Below are 25445 nucleotides of genomic sequence, written 5' to 3'. Positions count from 1 at the left end.
TCCTCCACACCCTTTCGCTATGTGTCTAGCACAGGCTCATTGCAGCCCTGAATCAGTATTCAGACAGCGTCATTCCTCTCTGTCCCTTGTAAAACACATGGCAATAGACAATGTATGGCATCTATCTCATAGTGTACCCAACCAGCACTCAAATAAAACACATCTATGGCCTTATACCAAGGCCCTAATCCCCATTTATTTGCCCTACATTTAAATATTTCAAATATAAATGCTTTAAAATAAAAAATACTTAAGATCAAACAGTGCATGCCTTCATTGGGGTTCTCATCAGATGGTTCCATTAAGCATAATGAAAAATAACAAATACAACATGAGGGATCTGACATTTTTTTGTGGATTTGGGGTTGTAGTGCTATGCACTGTCTTCTGTAAGAAGATGACGGATGATCCAGAATTTAGACAGGAGGTATAGGGAGTGGGAGAACTGGGACGATGGAATCTGTAGTCTTCCACAATCGGCAACAACCCATACATTGATTAGGCCATCAAGGCTATCGTGAATTGGACAATAATGAGTGTCACAATCTAGGACAGCATGCAATTCAACACTTATGGGGTGAGATGGCACACACACATATACACACAAGAATCTTAACAAAACAATTCATCTCAAAGGCAATAATTTTTGTTTTATACAATCAGCTTCACCCTTGACGAGCAAAGACACATATGTGTTTCCTAATGTGCACACTTTTCTGAGTGAGGACCACAACCAACCCACACAGATGTCAGCACACTCTCCCAACAAATTAATGTAAGCATAGTGACCAAAGTCTGTACTGCCGGTCCAAACTAAATATCTGATTTCACACTAAAAGATGAAGTCAAGTGTCGTACGCCTAGACCGCATAATGTTATCAGAAGTTGAGCAGATTTTGCCATAGGGGTTCACCCTCTGGACTAGCTACCTGATTTGCACAAAACGAACAACAAAACTACATAAACAACATGCAGGCACTGGTACACACATACTCACACACTGATAATAGGCAGGCTTGTTGCTCAATAAATCACTAATGCAGGACTCAACTTGCCTCCCAGAGCAGTGTTGTGGCCTGGATTTGCATTGATCGGTAAGTATGTGTCTTGTACATGCACAAAAGCTACATACGTAGAGAGATCTATGCTCACATCTACATACAGATAACGAACTATAGTGATCCCTTCACAGGAGCATCACTCATATTACATGCTTGCTGCAGAGACTAGATTGGAGTGGTTTCCGACATTAACATTCTTTACAGAGAGGCATCATAAATGGGAAACAAAATGCTTGGATCAGGTGGAGGAAGAAAGTGGATTTTGTACTCGACAAAAAGTGAGAATAGATGAGGGTGAAGAATTCCCCTGTTCCAGAGTAAGAGCTCTAAACAGAAGGGTGGAGAGACAACAGATGGGTTTGAGGCTGTGGTTTGAGGCTGTGGTTTGAGGCTGTGGTTTATGCCGGTAACAACATGACGGTCCTGAGCACAGAGAAGCTGGAACTGCAGGGCTCTTCAACTCTGTGGAGAAGACTGGCTGGTGAGGTGATGCAAGAGCTGACTCATTGTCCTCTGGATAAGACCAAGCAACCTTTAAAAGCCTCCTTCTTATCAAGAGCACTATGAAATGCAGTGTATTTTTGTTTGTTTTTACGCACATGAACTACACACCAAATACTGAGCAAATACAGACACTATATGTTTAGTCAGCTGTCTAGTCAGGGTATAATTGCTTTTTTGCTAGTACCCTCTAGGAATCCAATGAGGCGAATTACAGCACGTCATGCAATGCCTCAGTTTGTCTTCCTGACCCTTCTCAGAACAGGCCTTAGCCTCTGGTTTCAGAGGAATAGTCAGACATACAGAACCTGCCCTCCGGCTCTCTGACTCAAAGGGTGGTAAGTCAGGGAGCAGCTACTTGTATGACTGGGCTGAGTAAAATGCCATCACAGGGGATTCATGTGTTTTCAGTCTGCCCTTCACTGCATTTCAATCAGCTCAGGAGTCTCAGACTCCTTTGAGAGCAGCCTGACAGCTCACCTCTGCTCCAGATCCCTTTAAGCCAGACACGTCAAACTGCGAACTAGCGGAAATAGAGGCTGACTGTTGCATCGTCTGTGTCTGGGCCAAAAAGTTGCACTTGAACACACCTGAAAGACTACAAAAGGCCAACTAGTACATATGTTCCAGAATATTTATTTACAGCTGTATTTCAGTGCAAAGGCGAGTTACTTCTCTCCTTGGATACACAGGAGTGTCACAGAGCATTTGCATTCACAAGCGGGAACACCATGAACACTCGTTTTTGAGAGGCCTTGTAAATTAGTAATGTTCTTGTACAGTGTGACATTTCTTCATTGTACTCATTGAACTACTAACCACAGTGATACTGATGGGCTCCTGACGATTCAACATGCTCAACCAACAAAAAAGCCGCCAAAAGGGTTCCGGCAAGTGCCAACAGTACAGGGCACACCGCAGAAATGTAGGGCTGCAGATACTCCACGACAGCCTGACATTGGTGTCACAGGGTTTAGAGAAGACCAGTGCACTTCTGGCACACCCACAGATCACCTGGCAGGGAATGACAGCATCTCCACCCTTCGATCCTTCAGACTTGCCTGAGAAGAACGATAGGACATGTTCAAGACTGTTCCTTCTCTTTTGCTTTAACCCTACAACCTATATGTCCCTGAACAGAACATGCAAATGTAACCTGTGTTGTGTAGACAAGCACAGTCCCACACTGGACTTCGAATTAACAACCTCAGGCATGGGAGGCGGGCGTGCTAGTAAGGAGGCTAAAGCCCATGGGTGCTAGCAATTCTCTTAAGGCAGTCCCTCCAGGATTTTGCAATCATGCTGTAGTGAAGGGTGAGCGTGGTCAATCCACCCGGACTCAAACCCAGGTTTATGGAGTGCCAAACATGCCTCCACAGAGGGCCCGGCTCGCAGTGCCCGGCTCGCTGGCATGGCAGCCAGTGCACATATTCATCTATAGGGACGATCACGTCGTCACACTACCCTCACCTTCGGGAAGCCAATACACCAATCATGCTTGTCACATCAAGAGCAGCCCAGACACAAGTGCTTCACCCAACCATGGGTGACCCTTCACACAGGGTCAACATTCCTGGGGGTCCCTCACACAATTTTTACTGGTGCGCCTCCGATGACCTCACAGCAGGGCATCCCACTTCTGACACAATTTGTAGTGAAGGGAGAGCGTGGTAACTCCACCCGGACTCAAACCAAGGTTTATGGAGTGCCAAACATGTGCTCTGACCGCCACACCAAAGAGCCTGGTTCGCTGGCATGGCAGCCAGAGCACTTAACACATCTTCAAACATATGGTTTCACAAATTCATAGAAATTCAATTTTCTTTTCTTACTACAATATTTTTGCAAAGAAAATGCAGTAATTTAACTTCTGGCTGCTGCACCCGATTCGAACATGCAACCTCAGACATGGGAAACGGGCGTGCTAGCAAGGGGGCTAAAACCTGTGAGTGCCAGTGTCTAGCACGTTTCATAAAGTGTCGGGAGTGAGGTCTACTCACTGCACAGCACTGGCAAGTTGAGACTGGATAACGTTTCCACTCCCAATATGTTTTGAATCCAATGGAGGTGAACATTTAGATTTATTTTCATTGGTAACAACTGTTTTACGCAACAAGTGTGCAAATAGCCTATTATCTTAAACAGGCGTTTCTGAGTGAGATGACTGGCTGCCCCACACACCGGAGGGGACAATTCCTTGTAGTCACACCAAGTTGATTGGACACTGTTTCAGATCTCACACAAAGACCGCTACTAGGGCTGTGCAATTATTCAAAAATAATTGAGAAAAAAACAAATCATGTACCGCCTTCCGTTTTTCAATAATGTTCTCATTTTGTCTTGTATTATAAATCCAGCGCACTCATTTCCTTTACAGCCGTGCATTTCTGCATCTCCCTAACAGCCCAAACTCACTCTCAGACACTGAATAAGTAGTACCACTGCTGCAGCTTCACACAGTTAAATATTCATGACAAAACATACCATAACATTTGTTAACAAGCTAAATATATTATAGTTGAATATTACAGGCCTTATCTATGGGGTCAATTAACTAACTAACAGCAATCATAAGTTAAGTAAGGGAGTAGCAACAGCTTGGTTTGGGATGATGCAAAAATGATGGACTTTTTTTTTTAAGTGGTAGTGCACTACTGGTCAGTGAAGGCCTAGAGTGCTTATCTTTTCAACTTAATATGAAAAAAAATGGGAACACAAATGAACTAATGAATGAAAAACACTTGTCTGTAAGTATAAGCCTATTTACTAATTCTAACATGAAAAGAAGACAAATATTGGTTAATATATCATCATTATATAATACTATAAACATAATATGCATTGATGAGAATACTGCTAATAATAAAGACAAAATAAAATGATATGAAATAAAAGCAGTGAGGGTTAGGGTTAACCTAGCGTTACAGGCTCATGGTCGGGTGCATAACCACACTGCTGCTGAAACCAATCTAGGAGAAACCATGAATGAGTAATACTGCTAAATAATCGTGATCTCAATATTGACCAAAATAATTATGATTAAGATTTTTGCCATAATTGAGCAGCCCTTACAGCTACCCTATGAAACCCTAAACCAGCCCGGCTCTTGACATGTGTCCCACTGTAACATGACCCACTGATCAGAGAGTGATGGCACATAGATGAATCCCCCTCTACTCTGAAGGGATTTATCAACAACACATAGAGCGATGGAGGTAAATGCCCGATCACCGTTAAAGATACCTCTAGCAGAAACCCTAAACTTTGCACACTACATGTTCCGAATCCATATGGGATCTTTATTAGCCTATATAAGCTGTCAAATTAATGTTTTCCACAAAGAGAATATTACATGAGAAAAGCATTTAGACTTTCCCCGTGAACGAACACTGTGTCTGTATAGTTTGTAGGCTATAGTTATTTGGACCTCTTTCCTGTTTCTTCTTTTAACTATCTTGTCTCAGACTAATTTTTGCAATCAACCAGCATCTTTATCCAAAGCACAATCACAGAGGCAAAATAATTACAAGTGAGACAGGTCAATTTGAAATGTGAAAAGAACCCTATAAAAATAGGTGCGTCTCTCATAGCGGTACGGACTCCTTTTCAATATTTTTTTTTTTTTTAATTTTGACCGGTCTCCGCACTCCTTACTGACAGGTCTTGTAGAAATTCCTTGATATATAAAACACAGCTTAGCGACCTTTAAAACCTTCCGGGGTATCCCAGGCCATAACAGCCTGAATATAAGAAAGTGTTAGGCCCTACTTATTTGAATATTTGGATACATTCCAAATCAGACACAGAGCTAATCCAAATGAATTCAATATTTCCATTTTTTTCTTTAAGGATTCTGAACATCCTGTAAGAACATCTTTTAAATCACGCTGGATGACTTACTTAAGACAAGCGAAGAGAGGATATGTATTTAGGGCTACAATTATGCTACTATGCCATCTGTGTAACCGTGTCAGTGTGTTGTCAAAACATGCAGGTTCTGTCATCAGGTCAGCTTTTGTCAGTTTGTATCTTCGGAACGAGCTAAAATAAACAGTAAAATTAGTCTACTACTATACATTTAAAATCCTGATTGTTTTAAAGCATTGGGTCCATACCTCAACTTCTTTAGCTGGGCTGCTGCTCAAGGTCTGTGCCTCTAAAGAGCAGTTGGCTCTCTTCACGACGAGGTAGAATAGGTTATCCTTGGCCACCATTCTGTCTCCTTCGGTGGCTACAGTAGACGCAATTGTTGGAGGATAGTCGCAAGGTAACCTTCCAGCCACTGTGCCCGCCAGCTCTGCGGAGTTTCAGACCCCCAGTCTTGTACGCCTACGAACGCATCCCGTGAGTGCCGGTACTTGCCTAGACGGCTGAGCCTTGTGTGTGGCTTCATTCGCCAGATGCTGGAGCGAGTTTGTGCCCCAGTCGCTCCAGCACACTTCAGCTGACTCCACAGAATTGTCATAGAACCTCATGGAAAAGCGAGAGCGCCACATGCTGGACCATGATGTCGCTTACATGAACGCTCGCGGAAGCTCTAATGTCATGCTCCCGTTCCACATCCAAAACCGTACTGTGCCCATTGTTCATCTATCGGTTCAACGTAAGTTACCAAAACTGACTAATGATACAGTCAAGGTAAATTGTAAGGGTCACAGTTGATATCAAAGAACAAACTTTTTATTTGTTATGTGTATGTGTATGTGTGAAGGAGAAAAAAGGAGGAAGCTGACGAAATGAGGGTATAACATTTGAAAAATTAATTCAGTTAACTGGACATTTTTCTCCTCAGAGATCTGTCAGAAACTCTTGTGCTCCTAATTCTGTCGTAATGTGGTCATGAGTGGACAGTATGGAGGAAAATGGAAAATGGGAGGGGAAAAATATCCATAATCCTTATGCAGGCTTGCTCCTGTTTAGGCAGACAGGAAATTGGTTCCAGTTTTAAGAGGCTTTGTTCTGGCCTGGCTGACAAGTTCCTGCTATTGTGCTGCTATCAGCCAAGTGGAAGTGTGCCCTAAGGGAAATTCAGGATGGTGGGAGGTAAACCCCCGCCCCAAGCCCGCCTTGTCTACTTTGCCTCCAGTCAAGCGTTGTACAGTAAACAAACACAGACAGGACTACTCACTCAGCGAAGTGTCACCCATACATACACCCTCATACTGCTTTCCAAAAAGGCCTTTCCAGACATAGTGCCAACAAGCAGACAAAAGGCACAGTTAGTCTGGCCTGGAGCGTGCCCTTATATGCTCTAACATGGTCAACCCAACTATGAGTTGCGTTAGAGACATATTTGCTGTGTCAGTATGTCTGATTACATTGTGCAACTTGTTCTCTTTTGAAAAAAAAAAATGTCCACATGTTCCTTAAGGAGAAAATTTACAAAAATACAAATAAAAGGACTCAGATTGAACAATATACTGAGGAGGACATGATTTCATGCAGACTCACTGTATAGTTACAGGGCATTAACTCTGATTCAAAAACACTCACTGGGAAATAAAAGTACAAATTAGACAGTTACAAAGCCACTGACCCAATAATTCACCCTTTACCATAATTGTAAGTAAAGAAAAAACGTTTTGCCACAAATGGGGGACATTTTGGGTGATCAGATAGCTTAGCTTTTAGATTAAAAATTGTATAATATATGTTCGTTTACAAGATAATGTAAAGAGAAGGTTATCTGGTGTAATTACACAACTGCCTCGTGTGCTAAGGGAGGCATGTGATTCAGCACAAATGGAAAACTAAGCCAAATTACCAGGTCACCTTTAAGCACAAAACTTTGATCCCAAAGAAAGAAGAGAAAAGGGGAGTGGGGGTACAGAAGTAAGAAAGCGTGAAACTTTAAGAGATACTGGTTTATCCTTTCACCCTGAAACCAATCAATCTGCAAGCAGATCCAATCTTTCATGTGATTGGTTCAGATGGTAGTCTTCTGATTACTTTACTGATTACTATGTATAGACACAATTTTCAATAATCCGACAAAACCAAACACCCACAAGACTGGGTGTATCATACTGTATGTCTTACCGTAAACGGCTTATTTTATTTGTATTTTATACAAGTAATATTGAAAGGTTGGCATGGCCACAAGCCAAAGTGGGGCAGAAGAGAAGTAGAGTAGTTAGAATGGCTGTGGGTTAAGAGTAACCTTTACTGACAGTCACAGTGCATTTCTAGTGTGAAAGCAGTAGCCTAAGAACTTTTTATCTAGCTAGAGAGTTAACTAGCTAAAAGCCAACAGACTTACCTTGCAAATACCAACAATAGCATAGTTGTTACTGAAAAAAAGCCCGCTAACAGAAGTGTTTTGGTGATATATTTGTCAACGTTGTGCTGTTTAAACTGTTATTTCCTTTTCTGAGAGTTTCGGACCTTCCTGACCAGCTGGGAACAACAGGTGGGGTCACCATGTCCTTCACATGAGCATATGTGATACAAAAAATTTTGAGGATGTCATACAAAAAAGTTTCTTCTGAAAACATACCTCAAACATAGTAAAAAATGTACTTAACGTGCTGGAAGAAAGTTTTTTGAACGTTTCTAAAGGGAGAAAAAAGTCTTTGTTGTGAAAACATTCCATTTGGATTTATGGATGTGGAGGCCAAACTAAACTTATTATTTTTTCACTGGTCAAATAAGGTCTACTTCCACATTTGCATCACAAAAATATTATGATAACTGCATTAAACAAAAGCATTGGAGGATTGGGTTATCCAAAACTTACACTGTATGTGCAAAATAAGAGTGAATTCAGGGTATAAAATTAGGATTAGACCCTGACTGAACTCTGCTGTGGGTTTGCAGTGTGGAGACACTGACTGCTACGTGTGGTGAGAGAATAGAGCAAGGAATGATGCTGCTACATTGAGGAGACATCACTTTGGAGACAAGGCCAACACAGAAGAGAAACTACACTATAGGTCTGTAAATTAGTGTTTTTCAAAGAAAATCTGCCAGAACACGCCAACCTTTCCGTTGGTGTGTCCAACCACCTCCAACAATCTTTCAGTTCGTGTTAATCCAACGATCTTTCACTACTTTCAACAGCTAAATACAAAATTCAGTTATATGTGGAAGCCAGGAGCAGCATTTGCTCTTTCAGTATAATACAAAGCAGGTTAAAAATGTTACTGAATTAATAATAGTTTAATCACTTAATCACTCATATCTAGAGATGCACGATATATCGGCGGCCGATGTATTAGTGGCCGATAAGTGGAAAAAATAAAATAGTGAATATAAAGTACTACATGTTAAGCGTTGTAGTGCATCCTGTTGAGGGCTCTAGCCATCAAGTGTGTTGCTTTTGATGAAATTTCTTGTGCCCTACCATTTGAGAAAATAAAAAGGCACATCTAAAACCTTTTGTACCCTTGTGACGGGACGCATGGCCACAGTCACGGCAGGATTACACTGCCTACATGGACATGTACTAACTTGAACTGCGTGTGTGTTATATGTTTGTTTTCCGTGTACATGTGTAGGTGCTTATATGTTTGTTAACCCGATCTCTCGTCAGCTAAACTTCCGTGATTCACATTGCAATTGCTTTCCACAACCAGTACACCTCTACAGTTTAAATACATTTGTACCCATCGTTTAAATAACCACAACATACAATGTCTCGTGTTAAATGCATCTCCAAGTCCTCCTGAGAGTTTTTACTACCAAGCTCAACCGCTCAACTACTCGACCTTTAACAACCCTTTATTTTTAAATACAAAAAATATCGGTTATCGTATCGGTATCGGCCACAATAAACCAATAATTATCGGTTATCGGTATCGGCCCTAAAATTCCATATCGGTGCATCTCTACTCATATCCTATAGCCCAACAGAGAATATATCTAAACATAAGAAGGAAACAATTCCACACAAAAGGTTCACACAACAGAAAATGAGAACAACAAGACTGGTATTAGTTTTACCTAGAAAAATGTCAATAAAATAGTGCTGATGTTCTTGTTGAAAACAAGGTCTTGAAAACTAAAATTAAGTTTGTTTTCTCGACAGGGGGTTATAGCTAGATATCAAGCTTTCAGTTAGTAGCTATGGTCTTCAAAGACCTTTGTGAAATGGCACACTTGCCTTTGCTGTGGCCAGGAATCAAACAGCAGCTTCTCCAATCTAGGTCAGCTGTGACGTTTGTTCGTGGTGTTTTTTTTTATTCTGGGTAAGCAGATGACAACTAGGGGCCTCTTCATATGTGATGAAAACTGGTAACAAAGGGTACCTCCACAATCTCCACCATCAAAGGCCACAGTGAGCAAATCAGGAAGGCAAGGAAAGGGATAGCTCTTCCAAATGAATTCATGATATCGTCTCAATGGAAATTCTACAACTTTCAACGTTCATTATTCATGAGATCTTTGTTATATGCATTACAAAAATGCAGCAATGAAGTTGAAACAAGATAGTGGGCCTTGATCTAGTCTTTCTGAGTAACACCATGACAGGCCAGACACTCCCCAAAGCAGGGGCGGAGATCCCGGGGGGGACGGGGGGGACACGTCCCCCCCTCGCATAACGTTGTCCCCCCCCAACAAAATTGCAAAAAAAAAAAATGGAATTACTCTCTGAAATGTTCCCATGTATTGTCCCCCCCTGCAATGAAATGGGATCTCCGCCCCTGCCCCAAAGTACTAACAGTGTTAAGACTGCACTAAGAGACTGCTACGTGACTCAAGAGGCAGGCATACTCCCACGGACACAGCTCCGCGCAATGCGGACACGAACATGCGCATGGGTGTCTCTAAACTTTAGAGTCTAAAGAATACTTGTTTTTCTGCTGTTGCAGATGTATCTCAACACACAAGCTCAATAACTCAATTACAGTGTTCGAAATAATATATCTACGTGGTGTGAATGTACAGCAAAGAATGTACATTTGTATAGGTCTGCTATTCATAACCGTTTACTCCTTTATTTAAAAAGCAATCGCTAGCGACCTTAAAATAATGTTGCTGGTATGATGAAGCATGAAATACCTCCTCAAAATCACTGGCATATATCTGGCCTAAGTCTTGCAAATGCCACACTGACAGTCAGGAACTGTGATGCTATAACCAGCATCCTCTATTGCAGTGCCCCATTCCAATGAAAAAAATCCACATGATATGTTGACTTGGAGAGTGGATGGGTGTGGGGGATTCTCTCTGATTCTTTCAGGGCAGTCAATGAAGATTGTAAAGAGCCCATGCCAAGGTTATTTATGTAGTACCAGCTAACTACAGGCTTCCTCAATGGCAGGATAACCCAAGATTTCACCCTACCCAGGAAGACAAGCCCCACATTGATCTCTTCAAAAATAGAAGTAATTGTCAGGCAGCACAATAGACACATCACTTTTTTTGTTTTACCATTAATCATGATAAAACATCCACTGTTTCGTGTTTATCAATCTTAAGGACATCAGAGGATGTTTGTTTGTACCAACCTTAGTTATATTTCTGAGAGGGGAGGTATTCTGCCTTGTTCAGAATACATCAAGATTATACTGTATATAAACATCGCATCAAGAGTATAAACATAGAGGACGAGGATTGAGGGTTTTTTGATGATTGGTGCTAACGATTATTAAACCAAGAAGTTATATGTAATATTGTGGTATCACTTCAGCTTAGGAAACACGTTAGCCATTAACACATAACTTATATTTGCAGGGAAGAGGATAGCACTTCGATTGGTTTATAGGTGTACAAATGATTACATCTCATGATTCAGAAAAGGCATCAAGAAATAGTCTACACGTATCAAAACCTTACCTTCTGGTGGAAACAGTTATATTTTTCCTACTTTTCAGGGGTCATTCAGGGTTTCTTCACCATAAAACTGTATGAGGATCTGACATTATGGAGCATTTCTGGTTTCTAAAGGCATGATGGGTGACTTCGTGTGCCCTCATGCAGCTTCCACCCCCTCTTACCACTCCCAAAACATGACACAGACAGGAACCAAGGAGTACATTTTCCCTTTCCATGACCCTGGTTTGCAAGCAGTAATTATAATCCCAAAGACACACACAACAATGCAGGGCAGAGATTAGCATCAGAGGGGCATGTGATGGAGCTGGAGCTGGAGCTGGAGCTTCTGGAGATTTCAAAGCATTTTGGTATTAAATCAGCAAGAGCTGTCTCACACTGATGGAAAAACCCACAAACCCACTCACAGTTTAAAAAGCACCACTGACCTTTGCCATTTTGCCATGCTAAAAGGATTGTAGAGAAAAGCACTTCTGGGTAAGTACGATGCAAGCACAAAATGACAGTGGGGATGGTTTAACCCAAATCTACAGTATGGTAATTTTGAAATAGATTTCATGTGGATCATGGCCAGATATGATCATAGGATAGAAGTGTTGCAGAGTAGGCTACTATCTAATGACATGTGGCTAAAAGAGGGACACACAAAGGGCTATTATGGTCTGTTCCATGAAGTGTCCACATCTTGAAACATCATCCTACTGATAGTATCTGAGAATTATATGTTAATTATAATTCTTCCTGTGTATTCTGTAAGAACCCAAATGGTCACAGCTCCTAGATGCCCTGATCACTGTGGGAAGTGATAACACTTCAGGCCAGGTAATCTCCATGAATATAGACCATCTCATCCATCCTGTCTTTTAGGTACGAATTAGCATTCTGGTAACCACCCACATCCCACATGTCTTCTTGTTAAATACAGGAATTTAAGAACAGTCAGTCAGTGAGATTAGCCAAGGTGGACCTACTTGTTAGCGAAACTTAGTCTTGTCTCTCTCCTCTATTGCGTAATACCGTAAAGAATAAAGGATTATTTGACCTTCCATTTTTCACTTGACTGAGTCTCCGTTAATTAGGATAAATCTATATCCTTTCAATGGAGGTTCCGGCCGAGATTAATTTCTTGGATTTCGCTGAGATTTCAGCTCTGCTGTAAGAGTCCTACAAACACCCTGGGGTTTTTTTGACACAACATTTTGGTAAGTACTGCAATTAATTTGCTTACCTAACCTTTGGACTAATAGGATAGCAAGGTAGCCTGTGCGGTAACACAGAAGGTTTTGGGTGCGGTAACGCCCAAGGGTAGTTATTGTCAATCCCTGTCTGAGTTTGATGGTTTGACGTGCTACAATTTACTTGTTTTCTGGCTCAGATATTATGTCCAAAGGAGGTTATATGTGTTGTGATCAAAAACGGGTGGTGTGAAAACAGGACACAGCATTATTTTACATTTTTGAATTTAGATATTTTTCTAAAAACATTTTGTAAATTATTTACATTAGATTGTGGCGATTCAGTCTGTTGAGATGGAAAGTCAACATTCAAGCCATAAGGTCCCTTTGAGTGTTCAGATTGCAATGGCGAGTGTGGGAAATGATAGCAAACATGATAAAAATTAAAATGGAAATGATGAAAGATGGTTTTCAGCTAATATGGGGAATCAGGAAAGCGAGCGAGTGGGTTTTAGACCTTAAGTCTGAAAAGAAGAGAAAGCGATATTCTAGTTTCCTAATGAGTAGATGGACACAAAGTTCACAAGGTTTTTTGGTTGAATCAGACGGACAGCCAGCGGCTCTTCCTAGATTGTGAGAAAGTATGAAACAGAATACTGACAAACTTCAGCAAATTGCTAGGAATTTACTGGGAAAAGTCCCACTTACTGATGTAAAAGACCCTATATGCAACGCAGATTATGTCAAGTTTAAAACTGTACTAGTGGTCAGTATGGTTCAAGCCATCTCACAGGTTGAAGAAATGTCTCTTAAAATGTCTGCTGTTCTGAATATTGATGTACCTACAGCTGTTCCCTCACAATTTGTCATTCCTGTCCATATCTACACAGACAGTCTTTACACATCCCATGCAACTCACACCTCGGGTCCTGAAGCCCTAATGGCCCATCAGGCAGAGATTATCACACTCTCTGACACACTGCCACAGCTAACACAAACTCAAGATACACTGACTAAGAGTCAAGAGCCAACACAACATATAGCAGCCGTACAGAACATACCCTCTCACAATAGTCATAAAAAGAAAAGACAGAATAAAACCACTAATTCAAATTGTCACACATGTGGCAAGGCAGGCCATTGGGCAAGGAATTGTAGAAAGAGACAGAACTACACAGGTAAACCTGTGCCCTCTCAGCAGAGAAGCATGGACTCTGACACAACCTCTGAGATTTTAAATCTTCTCAGAAAGTTGGCAAAGTCTGACTTCACTGACCAATAGGACAGGTTTGATTCACTGGCTTGATCATATTCACCCATTTGTTTTCCCACTAGCTGCATTCTCTGTCAAAATTTAATCAGGTGCAAGATTTACATAAGACCTATCCTACTACTAAATACATATCATAAATAAGATGAGTACTGCAGAATTTATTTTATCTAAACAGGTTTAAGCTGCTGAATGTCTGACTTCATCAAAAAGATGCCAAGAACACTAAATTAATTAGATGCCTTAAATGGTTTTGCATTCACGGGCCATTGCAATCTGGATGAAAAACGGAATCTTATGAGACCATGTAACTAACTTGTCTGTAACACTTCTTTCCTTTTTCCCTAGGCTGGAACATATGCCTCTGGAATAAGCAAATGAATGTGTGTGTGTGTGTGTGTCTGACTGTCTGTGTGCCGGCCGGCTGTGTGAATGAATTTACATGACTTCTCACTAACTTCTTTTCAGGATAACCTATTTGAATTGCTTTCAAGTTCTTTCACAGGATCTTGTATGTTGATTATGCAAACCAGAACATTTGATTTCCTGTCCTTAGGAAATGGGCACCGCTGGACACATATATCCCAAGTTAAACCTCTTGCATAAGATTAATTGTTTTGTTAAGATCCCTTTCAGTTTCTAAATAGATGACGGTCTCCTGAAATCTCTTCCCCTGAACCTCACACCTGATAGAAGTCGCCACGGTGTCGAAAAGGGGAGGAGCAACACGACTGCAGACTACAGAAACACAGACAGTGCATATTAAACCACCATCAACTTCAACACACCTTTCAACTCTACGAGGCATTGGCAATCTATGGAATATTTGCCACCCCCCCCCTGACGAGTCTGGATATTAACACTTCAATGAAGAGGATTCTCAAATCTTGTGACGGGCAGAATAACCCCCCAAAAACGAACACGCACACACGCACACAGACTATCACACAAGACTCAAACCATTGTGGCAAAAACAGAGAACCACGATCACCAACAACTCAGAAAAGACTGCCAGCTGCATGTTGTTTTATATTTTCTGTTATATGCTTATGTTACACTTGGTATCCAGAAAGGAAAAATTCGTCAGAAGTTTGTTGATGTATGTAATAATGTTGTCTGTAGTGTCGTAACTTGCCTCGCAGCAACCCATATTGCCGTCCTACTTTGATAATCCAAACACTCACAATCAAACCTTCACTGAGTCTAGCCATGAATCAACAAAGCCCCATGCACAATCATTCACACTGTAAGATTAACCAAAGACCCATGCACAATCATTCACTCTGTAAGTTACCCTGATAGAATATGCCGCAGAAATCCTGAACACTCATGCAAGGCTTTCTACAAAGACAGAAACATATTTTGTGAAACCCATCACAATTGAACAGTTTCTTGCTCGCCCATTATTAATCACATTTTTAAACCCAGATGATATAGTCTAATAGGGATTTGAACTGTACAATTTCAGTGATAATCAATCAATCAATCAATTCAATTTTATATAGCGCTTCTCTATATACCCGAAGACGCTTTACAGAGTAGTCCGGTCCAGTCCATTCATTCAGACAGTCATACCAGTGGTGGTAAGCTACATCAGTAGCCACAGCTGCCCTGGGGCAGACTGACCGGAGCGTGGCAGCCAATCAGCTCCAACGGCCCCTCCGACCACCACCAACATTCATTTAGATTCAATGAATAACCCCTTCTACTGTAGCTACGTAATGCTATATTTTTGGCAAAACTGTAGTCGCGCTGGTGAACGCAGCCTGTGCCAACATTCTGCCCTAAGAAAAAAACACAGGAATTTGTTTATTTAGTTTAGTTTATTTTTTCAATATAATTACCATTTTCACTAACCAGTTCCCGCACTGAAGTTCTAAGATCTGATGCAGATGAGAACAGATTACAATCAGGTTTTTATGGAGGTCACATTCATTAGCTGACACATGCAGCAGAAACACCCTTTCAGTTTGCTCTACTGTGTTCATGAACCCTGACATGGAAAGGAAAGGAAGTAACTGGCCCCACGGGAAAGACCCAGAGCCACAACAAGCTGTTTATCACCTGAAACACATCACTAATATAAATCAGATCAAGTGATATCCGGCTTACAAGTTCATCCAAGTTCCTTTACTTAGTGGTTTGAATGTTCCTTGTTGTTTGAATCCCATAGACATTGAAACAGTTGTTTGGGTCCCATAGATGTTTGACAGAAGCATTGTGGTAACACTGTCAGTGAGAAACTTTCAAATCCACTGCCCCTTTTTGACCTAGAACCAATCTATGTGAATAAATCAGCGAACTATTGTGAAGTTGATTTGTGTTGATAATGAGACAGAATATAACAGGGATCTAAAAATGATATTCAGAGGAATACTTCTCATCAAATCAGGCTTGTCTGGCAGGTGGCCCTGGCCTGATCCCTAAAGTGTCACATGATGAACAGATAGAAAAAAAGGAGGGGTGGGAAGAAAAGAAAAAAAGCTTATTGTCATTTAAAGCAGGTCTTTGGATACTCACCAGTTTAATTTTGGTGTTATGTCATTTTCTCGGCTATTTAGAATCAAATGTGATTCACTAAAAGATGCAGTGATAGTTACAAACAATCATCCAAATTGAATAAATCTGAATTTAATCAATTTGAAAGAGATTCTGAACAATATTGGGACCTTGTGAATTGAATATATTGTATAAGACTGAGGTCCTTTCACTTAAACGGTTGTGAGAACTCTGCTGTGGACTGACATAAACAAAAGTTTTGTTTTCTCTGTAAGACTGTATCCTGGTCAACACAAATCTCAAATGCAACAGCTGTAGTCAGGGATTGGGCCACTATAGTCAGGGTGTGGGCAGCTTGGTCACTACCTTGGCTGGGGCCACATTCTGGAACAGGTTGCTATGGCGATCAATATCTTGTTTTCTTCATCAGAGAGAACATACGCAGCTGCATGGGAAACAATAGACCTGACTTGCTTTTCCTTAGGGCTCCGCCAACAGCTCTCAGATTGTTTCACTCACCCAGATGAACGCATGCCAAGCAGGCACGTGTGCCCCAATCCCAATGAGTTGCCTCTTCCCTGCTGTGCTTTTTTTCTGCGTTGTGCTCTTTATCAGTTCTCTTGTTTTCTCTTTCTCTGTCTCATCATATTTTACTGCCTTCATCATAGTCTCTCCACAACCTCACTGGAGCTTGAATTATATTGGTTGAATGTTCTAGTAAAGATCTGGACCAGAAATACACATTATACAGGCAAAAATAAATGTCTCCAGGAGCTTTGACTTCATAGAACTACTCAAATTAAATGGGTGGGGCCATAAATGTCTTACTCATAGCCTAGCTACCCAAATCATTCTGTTGGCTGAGTTATACCTGCCAGTAAAGAAGTACCAGTAAAACAATGGCAAACCATATCACAATACCAGGACTCAACTCACTCCCCACCCATCCACACCCACCTCTACTAAAATACATTCTTCAAGTGGGAACTTACCCAGCCATGCCTCAGCTTTCCCCAAGAAGAAAAGGCAAAGGAAAAAAGTTTTGGCCTCTGGCTTAAGGTTTTATGCTCTTATGTGTAAATTGGAGCTAAGTGAGGAAACGTGCCTTAAAGGAGAAACACAAATGTGTTCTGGAGTGATAGGCAATCCTTTTTTATTTAGTTTTGTTAATTTCAACATGTTAGATAACACTCTTTTTGTTTAGTACATCATTCTATTTGTGTTCTTTCGTAGTTCAAATGTCTTCATTATTAATCTACAATGTGGGAAAAATAATAAAAGTATAGAAAACACTTCTCAAAAAAATTAAAGGTGTGTCCAAACTTTTGACTGGTACTGTATATACAGTGGGGAAAATAAGTATTTGAACCCCTGCTGATTTTGCAAGTTTGGACACTTGCAAAGAAATGTGTGTTCTAGAATTGTAATGGTAGGTGTATTTTAACAGTGAGAATATCAACAACAAAAATCCAGAAAACTGCATTTTATAACATTTATGACTTTTTTAGCTTTTGATGCAGAAAATAATTATTTGAACCCCTAAGCAAACAGCAAGAATTCTGACCAAGACCAAAGAGTTGTCCAAGGACGTCAGAGATGAGATTGCAGACCTGCACAAGGCTGGAATGGGCTACAAAACCATCGGCAAACAGCTTGGTGAGAAGCAGACAACTATTGGTGCAATTATTCGTAAATGGAAGCAACACAAAACAACTGTCAATCGTTCTAGGTCTGGGGCTCCATGCAAGATATCCCCTCATGCGGTATCAGTGATCATCGGAAAGGTGCAGAATAACCCCATAACTACACATGGGGAGCTTGTGAATGATCTCAAGGCAGCCAAGAAAACCATTGGAAACACACTAAGCCGTCATTTTTGGAAGTACTGCAGCACTTGCAAGGTCCCCCTGCTCAAGGAAGCACATGTACAGGGCCATCTGAAGTTTGCCAATGAACACTTGAATGATTCAAAGGAGGATTGGGAGACAGGATGTGGTCAGATGAGACCAAAATCAAGCTATTTGGCATCAACTCAACTGGCCGTGTTTGGAGGGGGAAGAATGCTGAATATGACCCCAAGAACACCATCTCCACCGTCAAGCATGGAGGTGGAAACATTATTCTTTTGGGGTGTTTCTCTGCCAAGGGTACAGGACGACTCCACCGCATCGAGGGGACTATGGATGGGGCCATGTAACGTGGTATATTGGGCTTGAACCTCATTCCCTCATTCCCTCCCATTGACAACACAACCTTAAGGATTTGGAGAGGATCTGCAAAGAGGAGTGGACCAAAATCCCTCCTGAGATGTGTAAACCTGGTGACCAACTACAAGAAACGTCTGACGTCTGTGCTTGGAAAAAGTCACACCTCGTTATCACTTGGCCCTATTTTCAATACGCTCGATACTGCAACCTCACAGCTAGAGTCTACCTGTTTGTTGATTCGCGAAAGTTTGATTCACCAAAGTTCCATGAGAGAAACGTCCGTCACAGGAAAACGATGCTTTATGTCAATTTTATCAAATGTTGTCTCAGTTTTCATCGTTTTCCTGTGACGGACGTTTCTCTCATGGAACTTTGGTGAATCAAACTTTCGCGAATCAACAAACAGGTAGACTCTAGCTGTGAGGTTGGAGTATCGAGCGTATTGAAAATAGGGCCAAGTGATAACGAGGTGTGACTTTTTCCACTACAATGTTTTTGGGATGCAAATATATCACTCTTTTGAACACATAATGTTTTGGGAAGAGAGACGTTTTATTTAGCTGGGTCTAGCAAACCTGCCGGACTACTTTCGGTTTGACCAAAACTGGACGAGAACTCTGCTCATAGGACGCTGTCGGGGGTAAGTGATGCATGATTGCATGACACTGGTGACGGGGAAGCCATACAGATTCATGTCTTAAAAACCGAACTATCCCTTTAAATTACACCTACCATTACAATTATAGATCACACATTTCTTTGCAAGTGGCCAAACTTGCGAAATCAGCAGGGGGTCAAATACTTATTTTCCCCACTGTATATATATTCTGGAAAGCTGGGTTCTGGGTTGCTTTTATTAAGATACGACTGAAGAAAGACAAGAAATGAGTGGGAGAGAGAGATTGAGTTTGGTAAATGACCAGTGATCAGATTCAAAGCCATGGTCCCTATGGGCACTTGGGCTTGTGTGTGATTGAGATGGTACCCCTTACGCCATAGCTCCCCTAATGAACAATTCTTTTTATCAGCAGAAAAGAAAAGAATAGCAGATATGGGCTTGTAAATGGCCTTTGGGGAAACAAGGCATCAATAAACATATTTGAACAGCCAAAATAACCAAGCTTTTATAGGACATCTTAAGTCATTGTGGGTATACTTTATCAATAGACTTCCTGAAGAGTGTTACTGTGTCGTACATGATACACTGTAAACATTAAATAGGTATAGAAAAGAACCTGATTTTACTGAAGTACTGTATGTTTGCATGGCATATTTATGGTAACATGATGAGTGTGTGTGTGTGTGTGTGTGTGTGTGTGTGTGTGTGTGTGTGTGTGTGTGTGTGTGTGTGTTTTGTGTGTATGTGTGTGTGTGTCAGTATATTTCTCACATAAGTTGGTGTATACCATGTAAGCAAAATGTCGTCCCCTCAACGTCCAGTAATGGTCTCTCTGAACGTTCTAAAAACGTAAATGTGTATGGTTCCCTTGACAACTCAAGGACGTTTTGCACGACGTTCCAAGACCGTCCCGAGGACGTTGCGGTGACAACTGGGAAACGTTTTCTATTGGTCCTGGGGACGTTCTGCAGGACGTTGCAAGCACGTCCCGAGGGCATTGTGGTTACGTCTGGGGAACGTGTTTCTATAGGTCCGTAGGCACGACCGTTTTTGCTGAGCTAAATGAAGAAAATAAAATAATAAAAGATCGCGGAGCCGTCATTTTGCTTACAGGGCGCACACACACACACAAGTTCAAGTTCATTTATATTACACATTTCATATGATATACATAGACACACACACAGACACACACGCGCTTACAAACTTGATTGTGAGGCATGAGAATTGAACCGTTAACCTTCCTATTACTAAACCACTTCGCTACCTACTGTACTACCACTGTCTGATTACTATTTTGTCACTTTAACATGTTTATCACAGTGTGAGACAGCCAACAAACTTAGTCATTTTTTCCGAGGGTTTGAGGAAAAGCATATTGTAGCGATCTCAGTCACTACGCATTGAGGGTTTTCCGTAATGATTCCTTTTTTAATTAACATCCATGCAAGGGCATCAGTTTGTTTTTAGAAGTGGTGGGGACAATAACCATAAGCTTGAGTGTGGTTTGAAAAGTGATGGGTACCCTTATGTAAGCTATTCATCCATTCAACGTTGCATTACAATATGCTCTACAGATATTGACAGAGGCAGCGAAGAGACGTGCCTCATCCGTGTTAGGGCTAGGGCTGACTGCACACTTCACTACGGTTGCGTGCCCTGGCGAGGCGTGTTGCGTGTATGTATGCAAATCAAAATGTATGAAATCCTTTACCTCAATCGGCACAGCTGAGAACACTTCGGCTGTGTAAGAACCAATTCTCAGGTGTTCATTAATAAGGTGGAGATATTTTCTTACGTTGAACTTCCGAAGTCCGTAAAACACATTTAAGTGAGAAAAAAAAAATCGAAAAATAGTCACCATAGGTGTGAAGACAGATCGCGAGTAGGAGTATAAATATCAGTCCGTGCTTACCGTAGAGTTCAATTTCTTAGGGAAAACTAGAACTGCGTTGTCTTCAACGGAGTAAAGAAACTTGTGTGTATAACTTCTTTGCTCCACAGACGCAGCCAGGCAGGTGTTCATGCTGTGAGGATGTCATAGTGCGCGCCTATCGCATGATTTAGACTCGACGATTTCGGTTGATGGGGATTTTTTCGGTCGCAATTGGTTTGCACATTTTTAAAAGTGGTGGGGACAAAATTCAAATTATGAATAGTGGTGGGGACATGTCCCCCCCGTCCCCCCCGTAATTGACGCCTATGCATCCATGGTACGTCATGGACGTGCGGGCAGGGAGGCAGAATAACTAGCCAAACTAAGAATGATGAAACAAAATAAACATGAATGCTTCTCTACTGATCTGTGCTATAAATGTAATGTCTGCATGATTCCAAAACAATGCATACATAGGAAGGTCTATCAAGTCTCTAGCTTTAACATTGAGCTTTCCACAGGCCTTCAAAGATGCTGCAACAGAACGTAGAGCTCACCGGTCAAATTGTCTGATTGGAATTTCTTAAAAATCCCGTCTTGCAAACACAATCTGGATTTGACAACAATCCTAATATTTAGGCCTATAAAGCAAACGTGCACTACCCTTATTATGTTTTAAAGGAACAGGCTAATCTGTCGTTAGAAAGTTATTTAACAACACGCATATGCTGCATTTTAAATAAAGCGCAAACCCACGGTTTCAAACAAGGAGCGAACTGAGTGAGAAGGATCCAACATGGCCAAGCAGACTAGTCTTAAAAGCTTTTTTTCAGAGGCCAAACACAACTGATGAGGGTGACCAAATTATAATGTTCCCTAAAAGTCCGATTTAAGACTCATGCGAACGTCACAGAAGGACCAAACGTAGACTTGCAACGAAAGTCAAAAACGTTCTGGTAACGTCCTCTAGCGAACGTTGTGGCGGGGACCAATTGGGGACGATTGGGGACCTTGCGAATGTCCTGTTAACGTCCTGGGTACGTTTTTCTGTTTGCGGGGTACATTGTGCTTAATATGTTACAAATCTGAGTATATGTTTTGTAACTGCATGTATCTGCTTGAAGGAGCAAGTGGGAATAATAGCAGAGCATCTCAGACTTACATTGATGTCCAGACTGCACAGACTGAGCGAGTCCACATCCCTGCTCCTCTGCTTCCTCTTCTTCTGCAAGACACCAAACCAAAAAGCAGGTACTTTAATAATACATTGGAATGATAAGGCAATTAGCCTCCTGCAATATTAATGATACTGCTGAAAGCTGTGAGGAGTTGGACAATGTTAGACACATACTGTATAGAGAGGAGTACATCCGGCGGATTGGGTCATTGAATCCGCAACCTTTTAAATCCTGTCTCCAGAGTGAGTATATTCGTTTAAACGCCCGATCCGCACACTTTCTAACCCACGTGAATGCCTCACAACCTCAGTCTGAACCCTTATCAACCACGCTGCGTCACTTCAGCAACAACATTAACTAAAGTTATTGAGAAGCTGGTTAGGAATGGGATGCCATTAACAAGCCACACTTTAATCTATCAATGTTTAATATATTTGCATCAGACCATTGTTTAAAACCGTCACCAATAGCCTATATGATCAAATCTGATGTCAAAATATTTTTATCATAGACGGAAGTTTCAAAGCGGTAACTTAACACAAACGAGGGTTATGGTAAAGTGCGCAATTCTAACTAGTCCTGTTTGAGTGCTGTGGAAACAGCGATTTCAGGTGGTTAAGAAGTCGTTCAGCCTGTAAACCTGTCCCAGAAGCTATGTCTGCTGCTTCCCTCTATTTATCAGACAGATTTATACATAAGCCACATGATGCAAACCATGCCTACACCCTAAAAGAAAGCAACAAATCTAAATCAAATATATGTAGACTGGTATAGTATTGACTTTTTGCTGGCACACACAAATGGCTTACTGCCGTGAGTTTGAATTTTTGAAATTGTATTGTTTGGAGGATAACCCCTTGAGATGATCCTTGAGACGGTTCTCTCTTCAGTTTATATAATGTTATGACAGTGGAAATATGTACATAAAATGATGGTCTGGTTAATATTAGGCTTAAGAGGCATGTCTGTTGTTTTGAGTTTGAAGTTGTTTTTAAGTTTTACGTGCTTGCCTTGCTACATTGTAATTATATTACAACTCTAGGGTACATCTTTAACTAGGCTGTTGTAGAACTAATGTAGCCAAGCCTTTTCATTTAAAAAATAATTTAAAAATTAAAATTAATTTGAAATATGCAGTGTATTCTTCCTTTTCTGTAACACAACCAACTATTTAAGAAGCGTATATGATAACCACAGAACATATTTCAAAACACACAGCAAAATTTCTGAAGGATGGTCTGAATGCTTTTACGAGTCCAAACTGTTTGGTTCTACTAACAGTGGGGTGAAAACAATCTTAGTACCTGTGTGGGAGTGAGTTACAAACTAATATACAGAAAAGCTAAATGTTTTCCTTTTTTTAGTCATTATTTCCATCAACCACGAGGATAACAAATGTGTGTGACAAATGTAATTTACCACACATTGTATCTCTTACTCCCAAATACATACACATTCACACACATGCTTGCAAGTCCTGAAACATTATGTAACAAAACACAATATGACAGTAAAAGACTGAAAATATTCACTGGAACTGTATAGGCTAAAGAACGTAGAATTCAGACAGTTCGTCAAGTTCTACTTAAAAAAAAAAGGAATAACCTACAGTTATCAGCAACTCAGCCTGTTCAAACATGTAAGTAGCACCATGCTAATGACATGTTTAAGTCCATATGTTCTAGAGCGGCACCATATGACTCACCTTCTGGTGGACAAAGAGACAGCACCCCATCATTAAGATCCCAGCAATGTTTCTAGTTCACACTAAAAAGTCCCCAACATGGTCTAGGGCGAGCCCATGGATAGCTAGGCTCTCACATGCTAGGTCCTCACACAATAAGCTGCACAGGTTTGGTAGAAGGATGTCAGTGGGTTGTCAGAAGGATGTCAGTGTGTGTGTGTGTCTGTGTGTGTGTGAGTTTGTGTGTGTGTGTGTGTGTGTGTGTGTGTGTGTGTGTGTGTGTGTGTGTGTGTGTGTGTGTGTGTGTGTGTGTGTGTGTGTGTGTGTGCGAGAGAGAGAGTGAGTGAGTGAGTGAGTGTGTGTGTGTGTGTGTGTCTCTGTGTGTGTGTGTGTGTGTGTGTGTGTGTGTGTGTGTGTGTGTGTGTGTGCGAGAGAGAGAGTGAGTGAGTGAGTGAGTGAGTGAGTGTGTGTGTGTATGTGTGTGTGTGTGTGTGTGTGTGTGTGTGTGTGTGTGTGTGTGTGTGTGTGTGTGTGTGTGTGTGTGTGTGTGTGTGTGTGTATGTGTGTGTGTGTGTGTGTGTGTGTGTGTGTGTGTGTGTGTGTGTGTGTGTGTGTGTGTGTGTGTGTGTGTGTGTGTGTGTGTGTGTGTGTGTGTGTGTGTGTGTGTGTGCGTGTGTGTGAGTGAGTGTTTATGTAGTAGGAGACAAGTCCTGTTCACTGCAAACAGGATGTGAGAAGGGAAACCACGCCGTTGCTATATTGAGGTACAGGGGCCACAGCCACTTAAACAGCCTTCGTTTTTGTTATCAGGACAGTGGAGCAGACAACAGAGCATTGTTTGTTCTCAGTTTAAGTACACATGAGACAAGACACACATACAGTATGGTGGACCCAAAAAATGAACTACTATTTCTATAACCATTCAGTTTATTTTTTAAATCAACACTGTACACATTTAGACTATCTGGGTTGGATCATGCTTCTATTGCTTCTACAGTAGCATTAGGAGAAATAGAAGGCCTGTATTTACATCCCTGTCTTCAGGACTCCACAACAGGACACAGGAAAGTCCCTTTGCGTCGCATTTTATTCACTGTATTACCTGAATCAGCTGATGGATTTGAATTGGACTAGCTGTTGTGAAAAATAAGTACACTTAGGTGTGTTGTTATTATACTATACTATTCTATACTATTACACTACATATACAGCCGCGGAAAAAATTAAGAGACCACTTCAAAATGATCAGTTTCTCTGGTTTTACTATTTATTGGTATGTGTTAAAGTAAAATGTACATTTTTGTTTTATTCTATAACCTACTGGCAACATTCCTACCAAATTTCAAATAAAAATATTGTCATTTAGATCATTTATTTGCAGAAAAATGACAATTGGTCAAAATAGCAAAAAAGATGCAGTGTCTTCAGATCTCGAATAATGCAAAGAAAACAAGCTCATATTCATTTTTAAACTACACAATACTAATGCTTACACTTAGGAAGAGTTCAGAAATCAATATTTGGTGGAATAACCTTGATTTAAAATCACAACTTTCATGTGTCTTGGCATGTTCTCCACCAGTCTTTCACATTGCCGTTGG

General features: G+C 41.0%; 1 protein-coding gene across 4 annotated transcripts in view; it reads right to left on the bottom strand.

The window, feature by feature from the left end:
• Positions 1–23988, bottom strand: part of arhgef3 (Rho guanine nucleotide exchange factor (GEF) 3) — a 49236-nt gene extending 25248 nt beyond the window's left edge. For 2 of the 4 annotated variants that reach the window (XM_080845659.1, XM_080845661.1), the window contains exons 1-2: positions 23866–23988; positions 22145–22207 (exon numbers count right to left, since the gene is read on the bottom strand). In XM_080845659.1, coding sequence (XP_080701785.1) covers positions 22145–22207; positions 23866–23898 — 96 coding nt within the window. In that variant the 5' untranslated portion in view covers positions 23899–23988. Of the gene's footprint in view, positions 1–5677; positions 5893–22144; positions 22208–23865 lie in introns of those variants that run through there. The other 2 variants (XM_080845658.1, XM_080845660.1) reach the window with 1 other exon arrangement.
• Positions 23989–25445: the final 1457 nt, after the last annotated feature.

The sequence above is a fragment of the Sprattus sprattus genome (genome assembly GCF_963457725.1).
Source record: "Sprattus sprattus genome assembly, chromosome: 10".
Lineage (NCBI taxonomy): Eukaryota > Metazoa > Chordata > Actinopteri > Clupeiformes > Clupeidae > Sprattus > Sprattus sprattus.
Note: the sequence above shows the minus strand (reverse complement) of the source record. Positions and strands in the feature narration are given on the sequence as shown.